Here is a 24649-nt window from a genome sequence, read left to right on the forward strand (position 1 = left end):
TACGTACGTACATACATACATACACTCGGACATCATCTTGAAATTAGTCAGAATAGCTTCCTAGGACCTCGAAACGTCGACATCTGATGGAAATTCGATTTTCGTAAATCGGACCGAAACCAATAACTTCCCGAATTTTTGAAAATTTACAATTTTCTTACCGAGTATTTATTTTTTGATCTTTTTATAAAAATACTCGTCTAGAAAATTGAAAAATCTACACGAGCATTTTTTTTAAATTTGAAAAATTTTTTTTTTTTCTAAAATTAAGTTATTACCTTTTTCATTTTTAAAATGGCGGGTGTCGGCTAACTTCACGGTCATAAAATATGCACATGTAGAAAATTTTAAAAACTACAAGTGCGATTTTTTCAAATATTTTTTTTTGGTAGTTTATTGTCTAAAAAAAATTCCAAAAATTATTAGACGTCTGCTAACTTCACTATCATCACTATGATCTGAAATCAGCCGACATTAAATAATTTTATGATTTTTTTTAAAACGATAAATTCAAAAAAAATATTTAAAAAAATTGGACCTATAGATTTTATAATTTTCTACATGTGCATTTTTTAAATTTAATTTTTTTATAATTTATTTGTTGAAAAAATTAAAGAAAAAACCAAAAATAGTTCACTCTGTTAACATCAGGATCATACTTCACTTTACATTACACTCAACCACTAATTACTAACTTAATTAATTAATTTCACTTTAATTAACACACTCACTTATATTTAACACCATTTCACATCACACATATATTTTTACATAAATACATCATACAAATATGAATTATTACACTCGCTAACACGTCATGCAAAACCAGCAGCCCAAACTCAACTGATAAAATTCTGCGCGTTGTTGTTTAATTCAAATTTCGCGCATGCGCGGCAGTTTTCCCGATTAATTTGAAAACGACAAACGCGCAACTCTTTTGCCGAATCGACTGTATAAATTCATCCACTTTCACACACTATACATATATATATATGTGAACACATGCATATATACATATGACATTTATATATGTATACATAAATTTTTATAGGTTTGAATTATCTGAGCTCTGGTGTTGATAACAAAAACTGTCACCAATAAAATTCAACAAAATATATTTTTAGAAATGTTGTAATAATAATTACTGTTGATTTATAAATTAAATGAAATAATGTAATATAATTTAATAATAAACAATTTTTTTTATTTATTTATAATTAACTCTTAAGTTTTATAAAGTATCTCAAATAAAAACCCAGTTGACATAAACCTGTGATAGGGTTAACCTCGACAATAAAAATATTTATAAAGTAATTAGATAAAATAATTCAAAAATGGACAGTGTTGACTCATTGACAGGCGTCGAGGCAGTCGAGGATGCAATAAACAGATTTTATGCCGGTGGAGAGCGCGATCTTCATAATGCGCTCCTGCAATTTCAAGCTTCACCGCAGGCTTGGACTCTTGTTTGGCCTCTACTGGGTCCTACAAAGGTATCGATCACTCAATTTTCAAATTTAAACTCCTCCGTGATTTATTTAACTGATTCAAAATTTATTTCAGTCATGGAACGTAAAATTCTTCGCGGCAACGACTCTGCACTCAAAGATACTGAAGCAATGGGACGAGATACCGGTATCAGATTATCCATTTTTAAAAAATGAACTCCTTAAAATAATAATATCTCCATCAACACCAAAGCTTACGGCTGCTAAATTGTATGAAGCTGTAAGTTCAATTCCTTTTTTTTTTTATATAAAAGTCTATTAGTTATTTTTAATTAAATCAATCAATGATACTTATAATTTATTTCGTACTGCAGTTTGCTGCATTTCTTTCGAATTACTACAGTACAGAAGACAAGAATGATGACAATGATAAAAAAGAACTGATGGATGACTTATTAGGAATGTTGCCGTACAATAATCCTGAGACATTAGATATTCTTCTGCGTGTATTTTCAGCTCTTTTGCTAGATGTAAGTATTCAGTTAATTATTGATTAGTTGATAATTTAAATAGATCATCAATAATTAATTTAAATTAATCATAGGTTGAGAAAAGAATGGGAGCAAAACGTACGAAACTGCGGCAACAATTAGGTTTAAACGAAAATCAAAGTGAGAACTGGAGTAAATCAACGTGGTTATTAAAACAAGTGTTTACTTCGTACGTCGAAACGATTGGAGAAGAAGAAAATTTTTTTTATTTGGCACTAGAAGGAGCGTTGCCTTGGATAAGAATGAACCCACCGCTGGATTCAATAAACCAGTTATTTGAACACTTCTTAATAGCCGCCGCGCATTACGCTCCTAGAACAGATGAATTTGAGGACGAGACTCACGGGTGGGAATTAGCGCGCGATATTTTATTACACATAATGGGCCAAGACACTCTTTTGAAAAGACCCGCATTATTTTGGGAGTGGGCTCGAGGAATAGTGTCACTGGCCCAACAGAACGGTAGTATTCATTTTTTATCTATTCTCGCTAGTCTTGGCGACACGCATACACGCACACTATTGTTGGCCCTGGTCGGAGAATCTGATGAATCGAGACGCTGGACAGTTGAGACACTGATTCAGTTATTATTGACGTGTTCAGAGTATCCTGGTCGTTATGCCACCGAAGAACGATACAGCAGCATACCACTGGGCTTCTGGTTCTCACTTCAAGACAATATATCAACATTGGATCCTCCTATAGACAACCAAGTACGCTTAGCATTGAAACCGATCTATGTAAGGCTAGTTCACGTTCAATTGCAAAAAATGACTTTGCCGTTGTCTGCTGAAGAAGCCGGTACTGATGAAGAAAGTGAAATATTCCGGTGTTATCGTCAAGATATTGCTGACAATATGACTTACTGTTACAATATCATCGGCCGTGATTTGCTGATAATTCTAGGCCAACGTTTAAGCCAACCTCTGATTGATACACTAAAGTGGGTCGACGTAGAAGCGACTCTTTATTCATTTCAAGCATTGTCTGATTGCGTGGAAACAACTGACACTGAATGCGTGCCAGCACTGATGGATTTAATAATATCTCGTATTTCTTATGATAAATATCCTGAGGAAGTTTTAGCATGCGCTTGTTCAACGATCGCTGCTTACGCTGAATGGTTGGGCGAGAATCCTGAGCCCTGGTTGGAACGATCGCTGCAGCTGATAACTTACAGTTTGACTCAACGCTCGACGGTTTTGGCACGAGCGACCATGGCACTGAAAGACATCACACGCGAGTGTCAGACACATTTAGCAACTTTGGCACCTTCGATTCTCGACACTATCGGGAAGACACTGACGGTCTTACCAGCTGGTAGCAATGAGGGATTGCGACTTATGTATGCGGCTGGAAAACTAATAAATTCTCTGAGGACTACAGAAGAGCAGCTCCAGTACTTGGACGCTACTCTCGGGCAGTGTGTTATGAAACTGCGTGAATTGCTCCAACACCCGGTGCCAGCGATCCAAGAGAATGTCACTAAGCAGCTTAAAATGGCGACAATGTTCCTGTCGACGTTGGAAGGCGCAATGGGAAAGTCTGTGCTAGACGGATTGATGCCGACATTTAATCAGATTGTCGCTCATCCTGAGCTCAACCAGAATGACCAGATACTGGATGCTATGTACAATTGTGCGCAGCGGTCACTGCAGTGTCTTCTGCACCCCGAAAACGATGCTAGGCCTCTGCTGACCTTGTTGGTTACTGCCTACAGGATACGACCACATCCAGCTGCACTCCAGTTACTCAGACAAGTCGTAGTGCTGTTTGGTAGCGACTCAAATAATGCGATGGGTCCTATTTTTGCTGAAATCGGTGGCCATACTCTCAGTGGGTTCAATGCGTGTAAATTAGCTGGCGGTAATTTATCTGACTTCGGTGAATTGTTGGAAGCTTACTTGGGTTTACTAGGACAAATTTGTAAAAAAACGCCTAAATTGATGCTGCAAGTTCCTGATCATATTCCTGAAATGTTACGATGTGGTAAATTACTTTGAATTTTTTTACATTCGGTAAATTATTAATCATCAATCTATACTCTGTTTAATTATTTTTAGGAATTATCGCACTAGGTCTTCCAGAAACGGCTGTTATCAAAGCTGCCGGGACATTTTTGATGCATGCAATAGCACAGAGCAATCATCTATCAACGTTTATTGAAGCGATTGGACAAGAACTTGTTTGCATGATATTAGAATGTATAGGTAACTATTATTTTTATTGTTCAATAATAAAGTAAGAGACCCAGTACCCGATCAGGGAACTAGTACCCGATCACTCATGTCTTTGAATTCTATATTTACTAAATTTTATTAAATATATCTACACAAATACATGGAGTGATCGGGTACTAGTTCCCTGATCAGGTACTAGGTCTCTTATCTCATTTTTAAAAAATTAAAAAAAATTTAATACTCATTTTTACAGGAGGTAAAGTAGCGCGTAGCAATCTCGAGCATCATACTAAAGTATTACATGCATTAAACAATTATTACAAGCACAATGTTGGTGCTTGGATACGTTCAGCTCTAGAGGATGGAGTGTTAATATCCCTAACGCCCAGCCAAAAAGAAAGTTTAACCCGCAGTATTTTAGCTGAACGTAATAAGGGCCGGCTAGATGACATGCTACAAAAATTCAGCTTAGAATATTCAAAGCCCATCGTGGGTCTATAACTTTAACTTCGTATAAGTGACGTTAATTCATTAAATTAATTATGGAATTTTGTAACTAATTTTTTTATTCAATATTAATCAGCGACGGCTGTGCAAATTTAAAAGGAAACGAACTAGAGTGTCTGGAGAATTTATAAACATGTGACTTGTTTATGTTTATGATAAATGTCTTTGACGGTCTACGGAATCATTGTGAAATTTTTATTTTTTATTATTGAAATCATGCCATACTAATTAATTGATTACTATTATTATTGATAATTAATATTATTTATAGAGTATAATGTAAAAAATTATTCTTGTATAATTACAATAAATTTCTTGATAAGGTAATTTTTGTAATTATTGTTGTTCATAAATGACAGTTATGATAATAGACACGATGATTAATATAAGTTTATTATAATTATATCAATTATCATTAATGGTTAATTACAGTAGAAAAAAAAAGATTTATTATTTTAAAAATGAAGCCATGAATATTATTTTACATTTAGGACTGAATTCCATCAGCTTCAGAGTCGATTGTATTTAATATCAAATCCAAACGTTTTAACTACATGTCAATTTTAAATTCATAATTGTTATAATTTATAATTAAAAAAATATATAACTGTTTAATTGAACGTTAAAAAAGAAAAAAAACTTAAAAGTATTGATTGATTAAGAAATAATGCGACGTACTTATTAAAAAATATATATGTACGCCTCAGTATCTGTACATTTTGTACACAATAATGTTGTTACAAAATAGTTAAAAAAAAAAAAAAAAAATACCACTCATTTAATAAGTGTATAATTGAATAATTGTTAATCGTATTGATCAACGTGATTCTGCAATAAATTATTGTGCATTATTTCCATTAGCTGCTGTGGTTCCTGGTCCGAAATTAGCAGCAATACGCGACTTCCTTTGTCGCGGAGCTTTGTGTACTTTTTGTGCTTGAGGATTGTCTTTGACCACTCCCACTTGCTCATTAGTAGACTTGTTGACAGGCTTGACATCAGTTTTAACAGGCTTTGGAGAATTAGTTATTGTTTTCGTCTTGGCAGTCTTGGATGCCAAGTCTTTGTCTTTGTTGTCCTCTGCAGTATCCTTCGGCTTGCGTTGTTTGTTTTTCTTTTGCGCCTGCAGTGGGACAAACGGAGTGCTCTGTTTTATCACCTCTGGTTTATTTTCCGCGGATGCTGGTGGCCCGGTAGGTCCAGACATGGGAGGCCCAGGTCGAGGATGACTTTGAATACCCGGTCCCTGGGCAGCTTGATGCATCGGACGCACTTGTGGATTTAAATGCATCGATGGCATTGGCGGCATCGGTGGCATCTGGGTAAAGGGGGCCGGACCTTGGGGTGACATTGGGTTCCAACTTGTCGGTGGTCTTATGTGTGGCTTCCTCGGGTCCGGGAATGAACGAGGTGACATCATTGACTGCAGATTAATATTTTGAGGCGGCTGGATATTCGGTATATTCATACTGGGCATCATCGGGGACTGCATAGGCGGCGGCATATTGTGCTGCATATTCGGTGGATGAGTTGTCCAAGCGTTTGGTGGCCGCATATCAAAGAAGTGTTGAGGTTTCATTACTTTGTCCATAGTCAATTCTTTGTACACTTTCATTGACACATTTTCAGCAGCCAGCTTAGCATCTGAGCACAAGTCTCCGTAATAACTTCGCAGGTCTGACATAACAACTTGAGCTCTTACAAGATTTTTCTCACTTGAATAAGAATAATGAGGCTGCCCGATTCTCATCATCTGGCAATGATTCAGTAGAAGTGTGCAGTAGGATACACTTTCTTTCCGATTATTGGTTTGTCTTGCATGCTGCAACAATTCATTTAAATTTATTAATTAAATATTTTTTAAAATTAATACTTACTTTCATATAAATAAATTAAAATTTATAAAGAAATCATGCGACGATTAATAATATTAATGCATGCGGTACAATTAATAAATTATAGTTCTACTAAACCATTAAACCCAAGAGTAATAGACATACATCGAACATTTGTTGGACCAGAGGTGGAGCTGATGGTGGTACTGGTGGCGTTGGTGGAAATACAAAGGGTTTTACGTTTGTATTCACTGCGGCCGGTGCAGAAGACGGTAGGTTGACGTTGTTTGGCTTGTCGTCAGATATTTTCAATACTGCTTTGAGAAAAGCACTCGGGTCTTGAGGCTGTTGTATAATAATATTGTTAGTTTGGTTACAATTACTTACTTTATTTTTTAATCAACATGCGAATTTATTTAATAACTAATTAGCAAAGTTAAAAAATTTTTTTTTTATAAGCTTGGGCTTGACATAAACCAGAGACAACTATTCCCCAGTAGACAACACTGGACAACAATAAGTATTGATATTAAATATTTTACCGAATTAACCACTGGTGCTGGTGGCCGCACCATCGAGAAGTTCATTGGCTTCATTACATTAGATCCACTTAGCTAAAATATCACAGATTCATTATTTTTCTAGACAATAACATTTTGGTGATATAATTTTTTATATTTATTTAATAAATTAATTACCGTTGGTTTCTGTAACTCATTCCACAGCATTTGAAACTCAGTGGCCAGTTCATTGACATTATTAGCCTGTGGAGTAGCCGGAGTCGATGAAGATTGACTGCTGGTAGGAGGCAGTGTAGGCTTTTGTGTAGTCGGGTTTTGATTTGGAGCCGGAGGTTGATTGGCTTTAATATTATTACTGCTACTAGTATTTTTATTATTATTATTTGCAGATGAATTAGACAAGTTCAATGGCTCATTTTTCTTCATCACTCGTATCTGCTGTTGCGGCGCTTGAGATTGTGACTGATTCTTACAGAACAACGGCAAGAAATTATCAAACTTATTAAAGGATGCAAATGCACTAGACTTAGCATTGTTGTTACTGTTACTGGTACCAGAGGCTTCAGATCTCGGTTGCTGTTGTTTTTTACGATTTATTTTCTCAGGTATCATGCCCACACCCGTGATATCCTGCTCTGCGCGTATGCCATGGCTAATATTTATAAATTCAGCGGTCAGTAATTTATAACGGCGACAAGTTGCTCCTCCAGAAAATGAAATGTTACCAATAAAAGGTTTGTCAAATAAAACATCATAAGTTTTTTCAGCTTCATCGGTTCCTTGGATACCAACAACCGTTCCCTTGTAACCGAGAGGTACAGAGGAGTCATTTTTCACAGCAATTATTCTGTCGAAGATTTGGGTTCGAGCCGAAGGGTCCGGCGGGATATTACCGGCACTCAATTCCGGTTTAAAGAGCAAATGGGGCTTAACCTGCATCAACACAGTCTTTGAAACATTTCCTTCTTCCTCGACGTATTTATCAATTTGTTGCTGTAGTTTAGTGACAATCTCCGGATCGAGACCTTCTTCATCGCAGTTCCTGGCGTCAACATTGCGGAATGGCTGTTCCTTCAACCACTTGACAACGTCCGTAAGCTCGTCGCTGTTAGCAAACACCTCGTCTTCATTGTACATGTCATTGCTAGCATTGCCGGCCAGATATACAAACAGCAGTGGATATTTTTCCATGTAGCTGCGTATTAATCCAATAGACTTGGAGCTATAGAGCCACTGGCCATCAACTTTTTTCGTATATCCCGGCAATTCCTCGTTCTTCTTGTTGAACTTCAAGTTCAGTCCGATATTCTGCTGTTTGCGTTCTGACGACGAGTGATCGGCAGTCCGTTCAGGCAACACAAAAATAGATCCAGTAATACGGCTCAATAAATGACTACTGATACCCAGTCTCTGGGCAGCAATGCTGCCGTGCATGTACTGCATACGCAATTGATTCTGCTCCTCCTTGAGCTCTTTGAACTCTGGTTCGGGTGAAAACTTCATCGCAACTTTGACGCGTCCTGTTTTCGGATTTATACCCGGCGGAATAACTTCCCCCATAGCCCCATAGTGCGGGTGTCCAAGCATAAAACAGATGCTCTTGGGTACGTAGATATCACTGATATTTTTATGAGTAATGAAACCTTCCTGTTCTACTTCAATATCACGTACGGTTGTCTGATAAGCGTAACAAAACGGATAGTTAGACCATTCTTTTTCTAATGAAAGTCTCCCTTGATTAGATAGTATGTATCTACGTCCGGAGATAGGACACGCGTGTATAATCATTGTCGTCTTGCCAATGTCTATTCCAAATCGGGATTTATAAGCCAGCGCAACACTTTTAGCCTCCGAATTCCACTGGCTCTTTGAAGAATCCTTGAAAAACTCGCGGTTTAAATTGTCCATGCCGTAAGGTCGGTTTATGTTTATCAGAGTAAACTTGCTGTCAATGGTTGATACTCCGATGACTAGAGCTTCTACTAAATGTGGCCATTTTATGTAAATTGTCTTACCCAGTAATTCACTGGATATTTTTTCAATTGCCGGCGCTTCTTTCGGGGAAACGGTTATAATCATATTCTCACCTCGCGAGAGCTGCTCAAATACTTTAACTTTAGCCTTTTCTAGATTAACCGTATGCTGGATGTGCTGCATTGTAGGGAATCCTGAGAAATAGACATGTAACTTAACATCTGGACACAGTCCTTTGACTAACTTATCATTTGGCACGATAATTTCTTTAGGGTCCATTGTTTCTATCAACGCGTGACTCTCGATACTGGGAAAGTAATCGGGAGCTCTAACCGAGCCCAAGTTTTCCTCAGTATAAGTAATAATACTCATTGGGCCATGCCGATTGCGCTTTGCTTCTTCGGGTGTCAGTAAATGGTTGTACCGACTCATAGCTTCGATAAGTTTCTTTTCGTTTATGAATGGGATCAGTACGATAGCCTCCCACTCTTGCTTCTTTTCATTCAAATCAGTACGGAATTCCAGTGGATAGTACTCTATTATTGGTGACTCCTCTTCTGTCAATAAACCCTGATAAGCTTCAGGCAACAGTCCCCTACTAGCGGCTGGTAGCACGGCCAATAATTGCTGGAAGGGTAGAAATGGTTTTCCCAAATCGAAATTTAATTTAAAATCTTTGAATCCTTTTATATCAGAAATGTACGGAGCATAATGGTGGGGGTAATACCAGGACCAGCTGCAACAACCGTCGTAGTAGTAGTGCAAGTTCCACTGGATTGCTGTTACATAGGCCTCTGCTTGTGACCGCATGATGTCAGCATCAACAGACTCATAGTCAAATTTGTTCATATAGTAGTCACGCTTGTGTTGTAAAAATTCAAGATTGTACATCTCATTGTCCGAATCTGTATCAATTAATTCTTCTTCGTCTGAATGTCCTAGCAATATTTCATCAGTAGCTTGTATCAACGCACTCAAGTCTTTGTTCATCGGTGTCTTTGCGGGCGAGTCCAACTGCTCGGGCGAGTCTTTAGACTTGCGGTAACTCGTCCTTTCGTTTTCATTCGGGCGTCTGCCGGTTTTCCCTTCAAAGTACTTGAGATCCGCGAGCGTCTCGGCAAAGTGGTCGACGTCGATGTGCGCGAGTTGCTCCATAAATTTTTCGAAGCGCTCCAAGTTCAATTTACCGGCTTCGTTTATGTAGCCATCTAGGGATGGTAAAATTTCTTTGTACGCTTGGCACAAAACTGGTAATGCTCCATTCGCTATATGCAAATTAGGCAGGTGGGGAATGAAGTCGTTGCCGACTAAAAAACCCATTAGAATCCAGTCGTCAATTATTTTTTCAAGATCAAATGGAAATTTAAGTTTGTCTTTCAGGGATTCAAACTCGTGCTCCATGTACTCGCGGAGCAGTGAGATATGGAGTAGGCAAAATTTTGTTTTTTCAGGTATAATACATTTCTGTACATTTTTTCCGTACTTAACTTCTTCGCGTAATACTGCAAAATGTGGCTCATGAGTACACAGACTTAGCATTATTAAATCTGCGTCCAATCCATACAGACAGTGACGCGTATTCGGACTATAATCAGGTTGTGACTTCATGTATCTTATGTAATCCATTATTTTGTGTTCACCTTCACCGGGAACCTGAAAAAATTAAAAAAAAAAAAAATATTAATTTAAAATTAAAATTAAATTTTGATTTTTTTTCAACACGACCCCTAAATAAAATGTTTTTTACAAATAAAAAATTATCGCAAGCGTCAGTGTATCAGCAAATAAAAAAACTGACCAATATATTGAATTAAAAAAAAAGCTAAAATTACCTCAGGGCCACTAAGAATAATTTTACATTTTTGCCACAATTTGTCAGTTGATATTTTATAAGTAACAAAATATTTCAACTGCTGCGTTAATTTGGCCATAAATAATGTACCAGGAGTTATACAATTCGAATCAAAACGTGACTCCTCAGGTATTTTTTCTCCCTTAGCTCGTGCACGGGCTTCAACAAGCTCAGCTTCTTTAGCAGCGCGAAAACGTCTGCCCCGTTGTTGGTTTATTTTAGCACGTGGCGCAACTCCATCGACGGCCATAAAAAATAATTTTTGTGGTTTTATAGTTCGAAACAATATTTCAACATAATGAAATATATTTTTAAATATCGTTTCCTCAGTGATGCGAAAATGTGCATCAGCATCATTCGGATGTGAACAGCAATGGATGATACCATTCATGTCCAGATAGAGATTATCAAACTCTGGAATCTGTTTGACAAAAACACATTCAAAATATATTAATACATATATATATTATCATTTACCATCAAAATTATGCGCATCACTTATTGATAAATAATAAATAAATTTATTTAAGGAAATCTCGAGGAAGTTGACAGTATGGGTATTTAATATGATATATTTTACCTGATATTCATTTAGTAATTCAATAATACATGGATATCTTTCACAAATATATCTTGCAAACTTCGGCACACCCATTTTTATTTATTATTATTAACTTACTGCTAATTTATTTGTTACTATCAATACAATAATAATAATATTAATAAACGTCTTTATATACAAAATATAAATAATTTTAAAATATTTTTATTTGTATATAAAAACTATCTCATATATAATCACACAGTTTACGTATTTTTTAGTCTCTCATAACACAGATGTAGATGTAATTGTACATAACCAGAATAATTATCATTGAGTATATAATTTATATAGACGCAATAACTCTTTTGATAAATAAAAGTGTAACGTCTACTTTAATTACTAAAATGCGCAATGGTGGCATTACTTTTAAATTCATAAACGTTCTGGCTGTCAAATTGCCGCCAACTTTTTTTATTTAATTATTTTGAATACAAGCGCAAGTTTTATACAAATATATGACTATTTAATTATAATTAACAATATATGATGATGTATCTACATGCTAAAGTATAAAGGATATCTAGTTTAATTATTTGAGACATTCAAATTTTGAATAATTCGGAGGTTAGGATTTCAAATTTTTAGAGCGAAAAAAAGTAAATTTACTGAGTGTTATTTTTTAAAAAAGTGTTAAATAATTATTTAACAATGGGTATTGTGTTAAAATTTTTTGTAATTAAATAGTTAATTATTATTGGATGAGTTTACTGAGTTTTTAGTTGATGATAAAACGTCAGTATCGACTCAGCGGTCGATGAGGTGAGACCTAAATTACAACATGGCGTCAGTGTCTTAATCCCGATACTCGCGAGTTCGCTTTTAGATAAAATATATCAAGTGTTTTTTAGTCTAATTAATTTTAATAATTGATATAGATCAGTAACTGGCATTCAGCAATTCGAATAAATATAAACATTAAGTGGAAAATTAAGTTTTAGTTTGAAAATAATTATTCAGTGCGCGTTGGTTTAAGCGGCAGTTTATGGACGCGTTCATATGAGTGTGAATGTAACTGACGAGTAGGAATTTTTTAAATTTTTGAATAAATAAATAAAATGAACGTATAGAATAAAAATTTAAAAGTGCGTATTTAGATCAATAAAAAATCAGTGGGTGCATTTTTTTAAATTTATTTATTTTTTTATTCAAAATTTATAAATTGTCTCATGTCTGCCACATTGACATTCATTTTAAAAAATCCGGTTCAAAATTATTTGTGATTTTAAAAATTAATATTATTCAATTTTAATAATTTCGAATGATATTTTCTAAATAGCATACGGTTTTGTGTTTTAGTGAATTTAAAGTAAAGTGAAGTGTTCGTGTTTGTGCGTGTGCGCGAGTGTTTAAAATGGATCAGTTTAAAAAGTGATTTAATTTTTTATTTTCAAAAGTTATTTAAGTTTAGTAATTTTTGTTTTATAAATGTGTGGTGTATTTAAAGTGAAGTGTTTAGTCATCAGTTTCAACGACAAGATTACAGCAGCTCAGATCCTGATGTTCCTGAATCTTCTGATATCGGTGAAGAAATAGCAGTTAAGTGATGTTTGATAGCAGATTAAAATACTGGATACCCTTCTGCATATTATTTCTTCGCCGAGGTTTGTTAATAAATTTTAATATTTAAAATTTTATATCATAGAAAAAATTTAAAAATTATTTCATATCCTGACTGTGTCAGATTTTTAAAAATGACTACAAAATTGAAATAAAATTGATTTATTTTTAATCAGACGTTTGTTTGATGATTTTCCAAACGTTCGTTTTAATGGCTGCCATTTAAAAATTTTTCGCGCCGCTGCCGCCATTTTGGCTTCCCCGGGAATTTGAAAATTTACTCGATAAAACAGGAACCAGTAATCCGACATACACTCGAACTTTCGCTGATCATCGTCGGAACAAAATAAAATAATTATCCCATCTATTAAGTCACATATTCATAACTTATGACTTAACTTAAAATTATAATCATTGTTGTGTGTCGTGTAAGTGAGTTGTTATTTAACAAAATTAAATCATCAAATTAACGCGATTTTATAAATAAATAATACCGACATTTCAAGGTTATGATAACTGAGAATGTGATTAAATTTAACCTACAGACATTGGAGGTTTATAAGATATATGAATATCATATCATAATTAATTAAAAATATTCAATAAAAAGTGTTGTATTGTATTTATTTAAAATAAATACTGAGAGACAGATATGAGCTCGCAACAGAGTCCAGCAACCATGCAAACTAGTGTTGATCGTGAAAAAGTTTACACATGGATTATCGAACTATCAAATCCAGAGACACGTCAAAATGCGTTGCTAGAATTAAGTAAGAAACGTGAAGTCGTGCCAGATTTAGCACCGATGCTTTGGCATTCCTTTGGCACAGCTGCGTCTTTATTACAAGAAATAATAAATATTTATCCGGCAATAAACCCAGCAACGCTTACTGCACATCAGAGTAATAGAGTTTGTAATGCACTAGCATTATTACAATGTGTTGCTAGTCATCCTGAAACACGTTCTGCATTTTTACAGGTAATTATATTCATTTTATTACTTAGTCATCAATTATAACATTGGAGTATTTATTTAAATTTAAAAAAATTAATTATCATTAATTTCCCTGATTAAACAACTGAATTCGACCGAATCAAAAATTCAATTCTGTTATATTCTGTTAAATTCGGTAAGACAGAATTTAAAAGAATTCAAGGATTATTTTCGAATTGAAGAGAATAAAACCGATTTAAAAATTTTGAATCTGTTTTTATTCCGTTTAATTCGAAGTCAGAATAAAAAATTTGAGAATTATTTCGAATTAAACCGAAGAGAATTATTTAAATTCGTTTCAATTTGGATAAATTCTGGTTTTCCTGCCGAATAAGACAGAATTCTTTTTTGAGTTAGGTACCAAATTAACAGAATTTATTTGAATTATATAGAATTAAAAATTCAATTCTGTTTAATTCGATCGGATTCAGTTAAATCAGGGTTATTATATTTATTTATTAATAATAATAATACTATTTGTAATATTTTTAAATTATTTTAGGCACATGTACCTTTATTTCTATACCCATTCTTACACACCGTCAGCAAAACACGTCCATTTGAATACTTACGGCTGACGAGTTTGGGTGTAATTGGTGCACTTGTAAAAACTGATGAACAAGAAGTGATAACATTTTTACTGACCACTGAAATAATTCCTCTGTGCTTGAGAATAATGGAGAGCGGATCAGAACTAAGTAAAACTGTTGCCACATTTATTTTACAAAAAATACTCCTAGATGACAGCGGCCTGTCTTACATCTGTCAAACTTATGACAGATTTAGTCATGTCGCTATGATTTTGGGTAAAATGGTACTCTCATTAGCTAAAGATCCGTCTGCGAGATTACTCAAGCATGTTGTTAGATGTTATTTGAGACTTTCTGACAATCCTAGGTAATTTTATTTTATTTTTAACTTTTACAACTATTCATTTTGACCTGGGAGTAAAAAATTAATATTTTTATTTAAAAAATATCTTAAATTGTTTTAATTAAATTTCAAAATTAAAGATAAATGATATTTTTATATCATAACGATTGCAGTTAAGTAATTTACTCAAAGTAAATATTTCTCTTTAGAGCACTCTTGGCGTTACGTCAATGCCTACCTGATCAATTGCGTGACAATACATTCGCAACTTGCCTACAAGAAGATAAATCAACAAAACACTGGTTAAACCAATTGCTTAAAAATTTAGAAGCTGGTCCACCGATAGCTTCGCAACCTGGACCCACTCAACCTGGGCAACCAGATCCTAGGACAATTGGTATGTCACCTCTTACATCATAGTTTATACGATAATTTTTTATAAATTATAATTAGTATATAATAATAATGATATCAAGGTATAGTAATAATTAGGGACAAGATTTTTGCCTTATTTTTTAAATGAATAGTTCAAATTTTTGATATTACGGGGAAAATATCGGTCTTAGTAAAAAAGTATTCGAACAAAAGTTGTAGGAAATTTAATTTTCTAAATAAAATGTCTCTTATGATTTTCTTGTATGACCAATTTTTTCACCGTAATTCAAAAATTAAGAGTCATAATGAATGATTCAAAATTTGGGGAATTATGAAAATCTTAATTTTGAAATTGCGGCTTTCTTAGTAGTCCTAAGAAAAAATTATAAGAGACATTTTTTTTTAAAAATTAAATTTCCTACAACTTTTGTTTGAAAACTTTTTTCATAAGACCAATATTTTCCCCGTAATAAAAAAAATTTCACACCACTAATTATTAATTATTTTTAAATTAACGCAAAAATCCTGGCCCTAGTAATAATGATAAACTATAAATTAAATTTATAAATTTATCAAGTGAAGGACTAAAACTTGTAGAAATAAAAATAGCCGAAAGTACTTTTTAAATTTTTATTAAAGTTAAATGTATTCGATAAATATAAACGAGCAAATAGAGTTCATATGATTAATAAATAAAAAAAAAAACAAATATATAAAATGTTAAATAAATACAGCAGTTCGTTCAATTAAAATCTCTATTGAATAAAAAGTGTAGCTTTGTATTTATAAATTTTGCTCGCATGATTTTAAATTTCTTTTTTTTTTATTTTACTTTTTTTCTGGGGTAGTAAATAATATATTAAATTTATTTTAGTTTTCTTATTGAGCTTGTCTGTAATTGTTGTATCACACAGTTAAATTTATTATTTTATTAATTTATAATGTAAATAAAAATAAATTACATTATGTGTGATATGACATTTTGAACGAAATAGCCAAGTAATTATTATAAAATAAAAAATAAAATAAGTGCAGCGTGTTCCATTTAAGAAATAAATCTGTAAATAAATTTATTTGAAGCATTTGTTGATAACTGTTGCTTCGTTTAGTTTTATAAATTGCATTAATTATTAATTATAAATAATAATAATTATTATTATTATGAAAATTAAAGTACAAGCTTATTTAGCTATCGAGTCGTTAATTTCATCTTCATCTACATTGTATAGAAAAATATAATTATATATAACTTTTATAATTATTAATAAAAAGTAAAAAAATATAGAATGAGTTAAATTTATAAAGACTTTTGTAATTAAGAATATTTTTTAGATTTTTGTCTTTGATTCCAGTAAAAGTAAAACGAAAAGTAAAAGTGTTTTATTTTTTAAAATAATTAATAATTTTTAAGTTTCCTATAAAGTAATAATTCAATCTCTCATCGAATTTAAAAAACTATTAATTAACAGTTTCAGTTTTGTCACCTAAAGGTTTTACTAAAATGGTAAAATCATAGGGAGGTGGACAGTAATTCAAAAATTATAATTTAACTTTTACCATAAGGTAACAGACCCAGTACCTGATCAGTACGGAAAGATTGGAACCCGACTGGTTACTGTTCTGCACCAGATTCAGTACAGCTGGAAAAAAATTCTCGATTTTTGTGCAGCTCCACACTGATAACTGTGCGGGACCTGACTGATTCGTGTGCGCATATCAGTCTAATTTTCTAATCTTTCCGTGAGGGAACTAGTACTCGATCACTCTATGTATTTATATATCTACCGATCGGGTATTAGTTCCCTGATCGGGTACTGGGTCTCTTACCTTATGGTAAAAAATAAATTATAATTTTTAAGTTACTGTTCACCTCCCCATGATTTAACCATTTTCTTAAGTCGATCTCGACATGATTTTAAATTAATATACTAAAGAATTTACTTGTAGAAAATATTTTTTTTTTTAAATAATGAATGAAATGGTCAACAAATAATTTATCGATCAATTTTTAAAGGAAATCAATTTTTTTTGAGAAAATTTATTTGACATTAGAAAATTATTAAGTATATATTTAATTATGTACCTGAAGATCGGAACGTTTTTCACGCAACGAAAATGAAAATAATTCATGAAATTTGTGGTTAAAGGCGAATTTAGGGGTAGTTGGGGGTGGCCTGTCATTTTCGGGTGACGTGCGAAACATTTCCGAAATTTAGATCCTTTAGATTTTTAACTTTTCATTTCTTTTTTCTTATTTTCGTTCCGCGAAAAACGTTCCGATCTTCAGGTACACATTTGATTGAGTAAAGTTTATTTTGAATAAGAAAAAATTTTTGATCTAATAGTAATTTTTTTCGTGAAAAAATATTTGAAATATGTGTGAAATCGACTGGTCAACTTTAAAAAAATTGTTAATTAATTTGCAATGTAAAATTTAAAAAAAAAATGAAAATAACTGGACATAATTTTCAGTTTATTTTAAATTTATCTCTCGTTTTAAATTTATTTCCGGTAGATTGTTTTTTTTTTCGTTGATTGAACTTCATCCGAACTATCGTAAAAAATGTCCAGATTTAAACTGTAAATAGTTGATAAAATCTATGAGAGATTTATTAAATTTTAATCTAGTTATTTAAAGTGTCGGCTGTATAATAAATTTTGAGTTTGCTCACTGCCTCAATTATTTAGTCTTATGTCAATTTAAATAATTAAATAAATTGATTAATTGATATTTGAATATTGATAATAATATATTTTGATATTTAAAATGTGACTGTAACTTGTTGTATATCAACTGTTTTAAATAATTCAATATTATATATAATCGATATATTTTTAATTATCAAATAAGAACAAATACTTATATTTGTACAGCTATTGGACAATTTTATTTTTAATATACTTTTTAAATTTCATATTTTAGTATTAAATAATAAAATATATTGAAACAATTGGCTATGCATTAATCTCTTTCGTGTTATCGAGCTCTTTGTCATTCTAAAATTTAAAAAAATAAATAAATAAATGTAATATGTGATGAAAATATAAAACAATAAATAATAATACCGTTTTTGTTTTTTTATTTGGAAACAATAGCCAATGTACTACAGGTGTATAGAGTTCTTTTTCCTCATATTTACATTTATTTGCTCCCGTAAATCCTGAAACAATGAGTCCGATGATAACCGTAGACAAAAATCCCATCCATGTGTACCAGAGGTACGAAATTCGGAATAGAATAAAAGATTCCTGGCTGTAAAAATTCATGTTACTGTAAATATATTTTTAAAATTCAATTTAATTATTACCGCGAGTTCAAATAAATCCTAGTGCTTTTAATTTAAAAATTATTTTTACCGATTGGTAAATATTAAATAAAATTTTCATTTACGAATACGCATTTTCAGTTGTGATATTGTGTAAAAAAAATTTGTAGGAACAAATTTACAAAATTTTGAAAAAGTAGAGGTCATTAAACTCTTCGCGCGCGCGGTGTAAAAATAAAATAACTATCGATTCAAACTATAAAAAGGTTGACGTTTCAATTAATTACTTTTTTAATTGTTCACTTTATTTAATTAGTTAATTAATTTGATTGAATTTCAATGAATTTATAAATATTTTCACAGTTTTTAATATTCAAATATTTAAAAATATGCGGATGGTCTTAAGTTGATTGGTCGTCTATTAAAAATAATATAAATCAAATTTTTTATTCATAGGATTTAAAAAGCCGATGATTGAAAAATAATAAATCTAATTCTTTATTGATTGAATTTTTGAATTGGTTATAGATCGTGTGTATCTGTGCTTTATATTTTAATATTTGCCATTTAGTAGCAGTAGTAGAAGATAGATTTATCAAAAATAATTAAATATCACACGCAGATAAATTTTTAGTAAAAATTACCCAAAAAGTTTGATACTATGAGGACATGTGGTAAATATATTAATTTTTCCTATGGACATTCATGGTGGCCACATTCCTGGAAAACCAGGAAATGTCAGGGAATTATAAATATACTAGAAAAATCAGGGAAAAGTCAGGGAATTTCGTCACAAAGATGAAAAATTTTTACCTTCTTCTCTTTTGACTGAAAAACTCCGATAAATTTTTTTTCCGTCAAAACTGTTCAAAAAGTGGCGGGGCGCGAATGCGATTGTAATACCATTTAAAAAAAAAATTAGTAAAAATTACTTCCGATAACTAGAATACCTCGAAAATTCAGGAAATTTCAGTTTCAAAAATCTGTGGTCACCATGACATTGTAAAATATACTCCCCGATAGCATGCAGTGTAAAAAGAGCGGTGTTAAAAATGGTCTTATTTTAACTCCGGCCGGTGTTAAAATAAAATTACACCGGTGTACACTGAGAGAAAAAAGTGTATATTTCCAAGTGAAATTTCTTGATTTAAGTATTATTTTACTTAAATAGTGCCAAGTAAATATCTTCTTAATTTTAGTAAATATTTTCTTAATTTTAGTAAAAATGCATTGTCTGTAGAAATTTATGAGTAGATTCAAACAATTGTTATAAAGATAAGAAATATTATACTTCGATGTAGTAAATTTTTTCTTGTTTTCAGTATTATGAGTTAAGTAAACATGGTTACTTGAATTTAATTTTTTTTTCTCTCAGTGTAGGAGGAGTAATTCACCGGTGTTAAAAATACCGGTGTTAAAGCGGGGTAAACGGCGTCTGCTCAGAGTATTAGCTTTGGAAAGCTTATAAAACGCAAAAAATATCTTGACACACACACTCACATAAACGCACACATATATGCACACATTCCCAAAGTGAAATATTTTAACACCGGAAAATTTCATTTAACACCGGTGAAGAATATTTACACCGGCGGCGGCGTTATTTTCACACCGCTTTCGGGGGTAAATTTAACACCGAAAATTTTAACACCTACACCGCTTGGACTTACCCCGGTGATTTTTTACAGTGTGTAAATCAAGTGCAATTTCTACTAACAATATCGTTAAAATTTAATTACTGATTAGATGTCTTTACAGTACCAAACTTTATGGGTAATCTTTACTAAAAAATTCTCTACGCATAGTAATAAAAATGAATAATCTATGTCAAAATCTCAGCGTCAATTAAAACATCTGTTATATTTATGAAAACACTTAAATTAAGAGCACTTTTGAACTATTAAATATTAAATACTTCCTGAAATTAATATTGTATACAAACTGGTAATTTATTTACCTAAATAAATTATTTACGTGGGATATACGGGTGATATTATTTAGTAAAGACTGTGGACATCCTTCTATTGAAACAGGTTTTTTTATAAAATCAATAGCTCCAGTTGATATCAATGCTTGGGAACTGAATGATATCCATGCCATGAAACTTAAACTTGTTATCGCACCCGTTAATGCACCCTTTCAATTTTTATTCCATTAGTTACATGTATTTATATACATTTGAAATAGTTATTTTATTAGACATTTCACTCACAATTGAATTCGCATACGGAAAAAACATCCCCAGTGTAAAAACTCCTAGAATCGGACCACTGGTTATTGATGTTAAGCTACGCGCAGTCTAAAAAATAATAAATAAATATAGTAATTAAATAAATGATAATATAATAAATAAAGTAAATGATTACTTGAAAAATACTATTGAGTTTTTCAACAAGAAAAACAAATCCCATGCATGTAATACCGATGATAACGACCAAAGCTCGCATCAGCCGAGTTGCAGCCGATGGCGACAATGGTTTTTTTAGCAATGGTTTAATAAAATCTTCGTAAATTAATCCCGACATACAATTTAATCCCGTTGACATGGTACTGTAATAAATATTATTACAGATTCATTTTATTCTTCAGTATATTTTTTATTTGCGACCATAAATTTTATTTAATTTAAATTTTAATTTTTTTTGCTCTATTAATTAATGTATGGGCTGTTGTTTTCATTCGAAGTAAACTTCTTTGAAGTATTTATATTTATCGGCGGACATTGTTATTAAAGTTTACAGTTTACAGAGTCAATGTTATTACGGGTTGTAATTTTTTTAATAGCGGAAAGTCCTTTTGATGACATATCGATCGTTTATTGCTGTCCAAAGTCGTACGTCATATTATATAAACAAAATATTTTTTATAAATTTAATTTGAATTAATATTTAAATGAATTAATAGTTTGCTATTGATTGGAAATTTTAAGTAAATTAAATTATGAATGAAAATAATTACCTTAGAGCTGCACTAAAAATACTTGCAATAAATATTCCCGGTAATCCGGAAATTGATTTCCCAATTTTCATTACAAAAAATGGTAATAACTGATCTGCTTTACGGATTTGCTAATTAAAAAAAAAATTTATCGGTCAATTTTTATTTACTTTTTTTTTTACACTGTAAAAAATTTGGGGAGTGAACGTGGATTAAATCCGGAGTGAGTGCGGAGTAAACGACTGTGTACTTAAATAAATATTTAATCCCCTCGGAGTGAAATTTACTTCAGAGGGAAGTCTATTAAATATTAAAACTCCGAATCGGAGTGAATGCGGATTTAAATAAAATCCAAATCACTCCGATGAAATAAAAAATTCCCTATTTACTCTGTATTCGGAGTGATTTTGTTGTGAAATTTCGGGACTCCGAGTGACAGAGTGATTATGAATTGAAATAAAATCCGGATTCACTCCCGATTTTTTACAGTGTAATAAATTATTTAAGTTTTTTTACTAACTTGAGTTGTTATTGGGTCGCAATCATAAAAAGATGCATAAATAACTAATCCCATGTAAAATGTTATAAGATCGACACTCACTATCCCGATTGACATAATAATTATTGTTCTAAATAAAGTAATTTTGTAAATTATTTTTAATTAACTATGACTCTTAACTTGTTTATTTACTTGGCAAGGTGATTACTGATTATAAATGTTTTTTTTTGTATTGTATGCGTATCTACACGTTCGCGGATTAAGAGAATAAATTGAGTTAATTATTGTGAGCTTTGTATAATTTTAAAGTTAAGTAGTTTATAAATTATGAAAAAACGAACGGAACATAAAAGTTTCGTTATTCTTGCGAAAGACGGGACAACAAATGATTTCATTTTAACAAAATAGATTTAGACTTGCAGCAACGAATCTATTGGCTGCAACAACAAATAATTTCGTGCTTCCATTATAAATTGTATTTACTATTGGAACAAATAATATTAGTTAACATAGTAAATGTATTATTGTCAGAACAAATTGAATTCTTAGGCAAAATTGAATTTTAACAAAATTTTTTGAATATTTAATTTGTTTATTGATATTTTTGAGGGGTGGCATCATAAAATCTATTCGTCGAATCTCTTAGTGATTAGAAAATTAGTAAAAGACAAAGGATTCCCCTGATAGAGATAAAGGCCTATTACACTGTAAAAAATTCGGAGTGAATTCAGAGTGATTGCGGATTTTATTTAAACCCGTATTCACTCAAATTCGGAGTTTAAATAATAAAACAAACATCTTTTAGGAGTGAATTCCACTCCGAAGCGGATTTTCAATATTAAATTAAAGTCCCCTTCGGAGTTAATTCCACTCCGAGGAGATTAAAGAAATAAACAGTCATCCGCTCCTTATTCACTCCGGATTTACCCCGCTAATTTTTTACAGTATACTATACCAGGCCCGGAATGAAATAAGATAAAAAAATAGCATCGAAAATTACATCTTGGCACTAAAAAAAATCTAAAGAACTTACATATTAGCTTTTTTTAAATCGGATATCGCAAGGTATCGTTGAACAGTTATTTGACTGACACTACTACCAGAAACACCATGTAAATAACTCCCAATAACAATACTCCAAAAAGTATGTCTTATTGTCGGGTCTATATCCATACTTGCGAAAAAAAAAAAATAACATCTTGTTATTGACGAATAACAAAATAAAAAGAAACCGTATATAAATAAAATTACTTGAAAAATTCAATTCTTTCCGACTCGTCGTTTCTTTCCCAAACTTCAGCAACCCCACCCACTTGATAAGTTCCCATAATACAAACAATAATCATACCACAAAACATTACGAGGGTTTGAATAGTGTCTGTCCAAACTACTGCTTTCAATCCTCCCTAAAGCAAACAATTTTTCAACGTCACCCTTACTTCTCGTTATTCGCAATTGAATAATGGTTTTATTCAAATTTAACCCTTTTTATTTTACTTACCAACGTCGTATAGAAAATACAAACAAAGCAGACTATTGGTGTTACCAGATAAAGATTTATTCCAGTCACTTGATTTAATGACGTTGACGGGACATAAATTATTATCGGTATTGCAAAAAGCTAAAATTCATTACTTATAATAATAATAATAATAATAATAATAATAATTAATTACTTAATTCAAATTACTTTTACCATATCGAGAATAAATATCGAAGAACCCAGAAGTCGGACGTAGCGATTGAACCGAAGCTCTAAATACTAAAATAATAAAAAAATAAATTTCATATATTTCTCGGGGCATTTATATATTTTTTTCGTTCCCTCAGTCAATAAAAATAACAAAGTACCAAATAAATAACAATTAATTGGTATTTTATTTACTTGGTATGAGGAGGAGATCTGCAGATGATAGAAAACTGGCAAAAAAACTTTTATCAAAGTTAAACATATCAGAACTTCCGGTATAAGTGATGTCAATATCTGCGTACCGTAAACATATATTTCTTCCGTGAACCCAAGCAACGACGTACCAGAAATCCAACTAGATATTTATAACTTTTAAACTAAACAGTTTGTAGTGAAAAAAAAATTTTATATACTTTAGTTTTGTTATTAAAATTACCTGGCTATCAAAGACATACTGACAGGAAAAATCGACATATTTTGTCCACCCGCAAGATATTCTTTTACAGCATCCGGATTTTTACGGCCTCTGTACGCGTGATATATACCAACAGTCGCAGATACTCCGAGCATTAAACCGAATACCCAGTAATCAATTGAGCCGAATGTTATTTCAGTGACTTCTGAAGTCATTTTTATTTCTTATTCAATTCAAACACTCGATAGCTATCAAACAAACTTAAAAGTATAAGTAATAAATGATAAATACAAAACTTGACGATTACAACTTTTATAAAATATGAAATAAATGACAGAATAGAAGTTCGCGTCACTGTGCAAAGATGACGGGACAGCAATTGAATAATTGCTTAATGTAACCAGCAATTTTACTCTTAAATTTTATTCGTCATATTAAATCATAATTATTTTAATTCATACATTAAAAATCATACATACGAATAAAAAAATCTGTCTACCGGTTGACCCTGCTGGCTAGCCCTAAAATTTCCCGCTGTTTTCGAGCTCCTTGAGCTTGAAAATACTTTTGT

The 24649-nt window shown here is 32.0% G+C and overlaps 4 protein-coding genes across 6 annotated transcripts; 2 read left to right on the plus strand and 2 right to left on the minus strand.

The window, feature by feature from the left end:
• Nucleotides 1-1061: 1061 nt before the first annotated feature.
• Nucleotides 1062-5029, plus strand: LOC130678399 (importin-13). The gene is made up of 6 exons (XM_057485561.1): nt 1062-1493; nt 1564-1728; nt 1823-1978; nt 2053-3988; nt 4063-4209; nt 4433-5029. Exons 1-6 carry the CDS (start codon nt 1335-1337, stop codon nt 4678-4680), a joined length of 2811 nt encoding a protein of 936 aa, XP_057341544.1. The 5' UTR covers nt 1062-1334; the 3' UTR covers nt 4681-5029.
• Nucleotides 5030-5444: 415 nt separating this feature from the next.
• On the minus strand, nt 5445-11704 carry LOC130678398 (5'-3' exoribonuclease 1). Of its 3 annotated transcripts, none has more exons than XM_057485558.1 (6): nt 11449-11703; nt 10849-11289; nt 7220-10669; nt 7064-7135; nt 6687-6866; nt 5445-6508 (listed from the first exon to the last, which is right to left on the minus strand). In XM_057485558.1, the coding sequence occupies exons 1-6, from the start codon at nt 11521-11523 to the stop codon at nt 5525-5527; spliced, it is 5202 nt and encodes a 1733-aa protein (XP_057341541.1). In that variant the 5' UTR covers nt 11524-11703; the 3' UTR covers nt 5445-5524. The 3 variants fall into 3 exon arrangements, with proteins under 3 accessions (XP_057341541.1, XP_057341540.1, XP_057341543.1); XM_057485557.1 differs by having other exon boundaries at nt 6687-6869; XM_057485560.1 differs by lacking the exon at nt 6687-6866 and having other exon boundaries at nt 11449-11704.
• A 1708-nt stretch (nt 11705-13412) lies between these two features.
• LOC130663095 (CCR4-NOT transcription complex subunit 9) lies at nt 13413-15831 on the plus strand. The gene is made up of 3 exons (XM_057462164.1): nt 13413-14008; nt 14526-14920; nt 15106-15831. Exons 1-3 carry the CDS (start codon nt 13682-13684, stop codon nt 15314-15316), a joined length of 933 nt encoding a protein of 310 aa, XP_057318147.1. The 5' UTR covers nt 13413-13681; the 3' UTR covers nt 15317-15831.
• A 1905-nt stretch (nt 15832-17736) lies between these two features.
• Nucleotides 17737-24453, minus strand: LOC130663093 (sodium-coupled monocarboxylate transporter 1-like). Its single transcript, XM_057462162.1, has 13 exons — nt 24100-24453; nt 23859-24018; nt 23670-23735; nt 23475-23594; nt 23225-23379; nt 23007-23147; nt 21995-22103; nt 21496-21605; nt 20904-21087; nt 20750-20836; nt 20495-20673; nt 18338-18524; nt 17737-18268 (listed from the first exon to the last, which is right to left on the minus strand). Exons 1-13 carry the CDS (start codon nt 24291-24293, stop codon nt 18227-18229), a joined length of 1734 nt encoding a protein of 577 aa, XP_057318145.1. The 5' UTR covers nt 24294-24453; the 3' UTR covers nt 17737-18226.
• Between the last annotated feature and the right edge of the window lie 196 nt (nt 24454-24649).

The sequence above is a fragment of the Microplitis mediator genome, chromosome 2 (genome assembly GCF_029852145.1).
Source record: "Microplitis mediator isolate UGA2020A chromosome 2, iyMicMedi2.1, whole genome shotgun sequence".
Taxonomy (NCBI): Eukaryota; Metazoa; Arthropoda; class Insecta; order Hymenoptera; family Braconidae; genus Microplitis; species Microplitis mediator.

Excerpts from the sequence above, each read along its gene's own strand:
- LOC130678399 (XM_057485561.1), top strand. The coding sequence starts at position 1,335 with ATGGACAGTGTTGACTCATTGACAGGCGTCGAGGCAGTCGAGGATGCA. Across the intron at positions 1,494-1,563 it reads CTCTACTGGGTCCTACAAAG|TCATGGAACGTAAAATTCTT; the intron begins GTATCGATCACT and ends AATTTATTTCAG. Across the intron at positions 1,729-1,822 it reads CTGCTAAATTGTATGAAGCT|TTTGCTGCATTTCTTTCGAA; the intron begins GTAAGTTCAATT and ends TTCGTACTGCAG.
- LOC130678398 (XM_057485557.1), bottom strand. The coding sequence starts at position 11,523 with ATGGGTGTGCCGAAGTTTGCAAGATATATTTGTGAAAGATATCCATGT. Across the intron at positions 7,136-7,219 it reads ATGAGTTACAGAAACCAACG|CTAAGTGGATCTAATGTAAT; the intron begins GTAATTAATTTA and ends GTGATATTTTAG. Across the intron at positions 6,509-6,686 it reads TGGTCCAACAAATGTTCGAT|CATGCAAGACAAACCAATAA; the intron begins GTATGTCTATTA and ends GAATTGTTGCAG.
- LOC130663095 (XM_057462164.1), top strand. The coding sequence starts at position 13,682 with ATGAGCTCGCAACAGAGTCCAGCAACCATGCAAACTAGTGTTGATCGT. Across the intron at positions 14,009-14,525 it reads CACGTTCTGCATTTTTACAG|GCACATGTACCTTTATTTCT; the intron begins GTAATTATATTC and ends AAATTATTTTAG. Across the intron at positions 14,921-15,105 it reads AGACTTTCTGACAATCCTAG|AGCACTCTTGGCGTTACGTC; the intron begins GTAATTTTATTT and ends ATTTCTCTTTAG.
- LOC130663093 (XM_057462162.1), bottom strand. The coding sequence starts at position 24,293 with ATGACTTCAGAAGTCACTGAAATAACATTCGGCTCAATTGATTACTGG. Across the intron at positions 23,148-23,224 it reads GAAAGAATTGAATTTTTCAA|TATGGATATAGACCCGACAA; the intron begins GTAATTTTATTT and ends TTTTTTCGCAAG. Across the intron at positions 21,606-21,994 it reads GCGACCCAATAACAACTCAA|CAAATCCGTAAAGCAGATCA; the intron begins GTTAGTAAAAAA and ends TTTTTTAATTAG.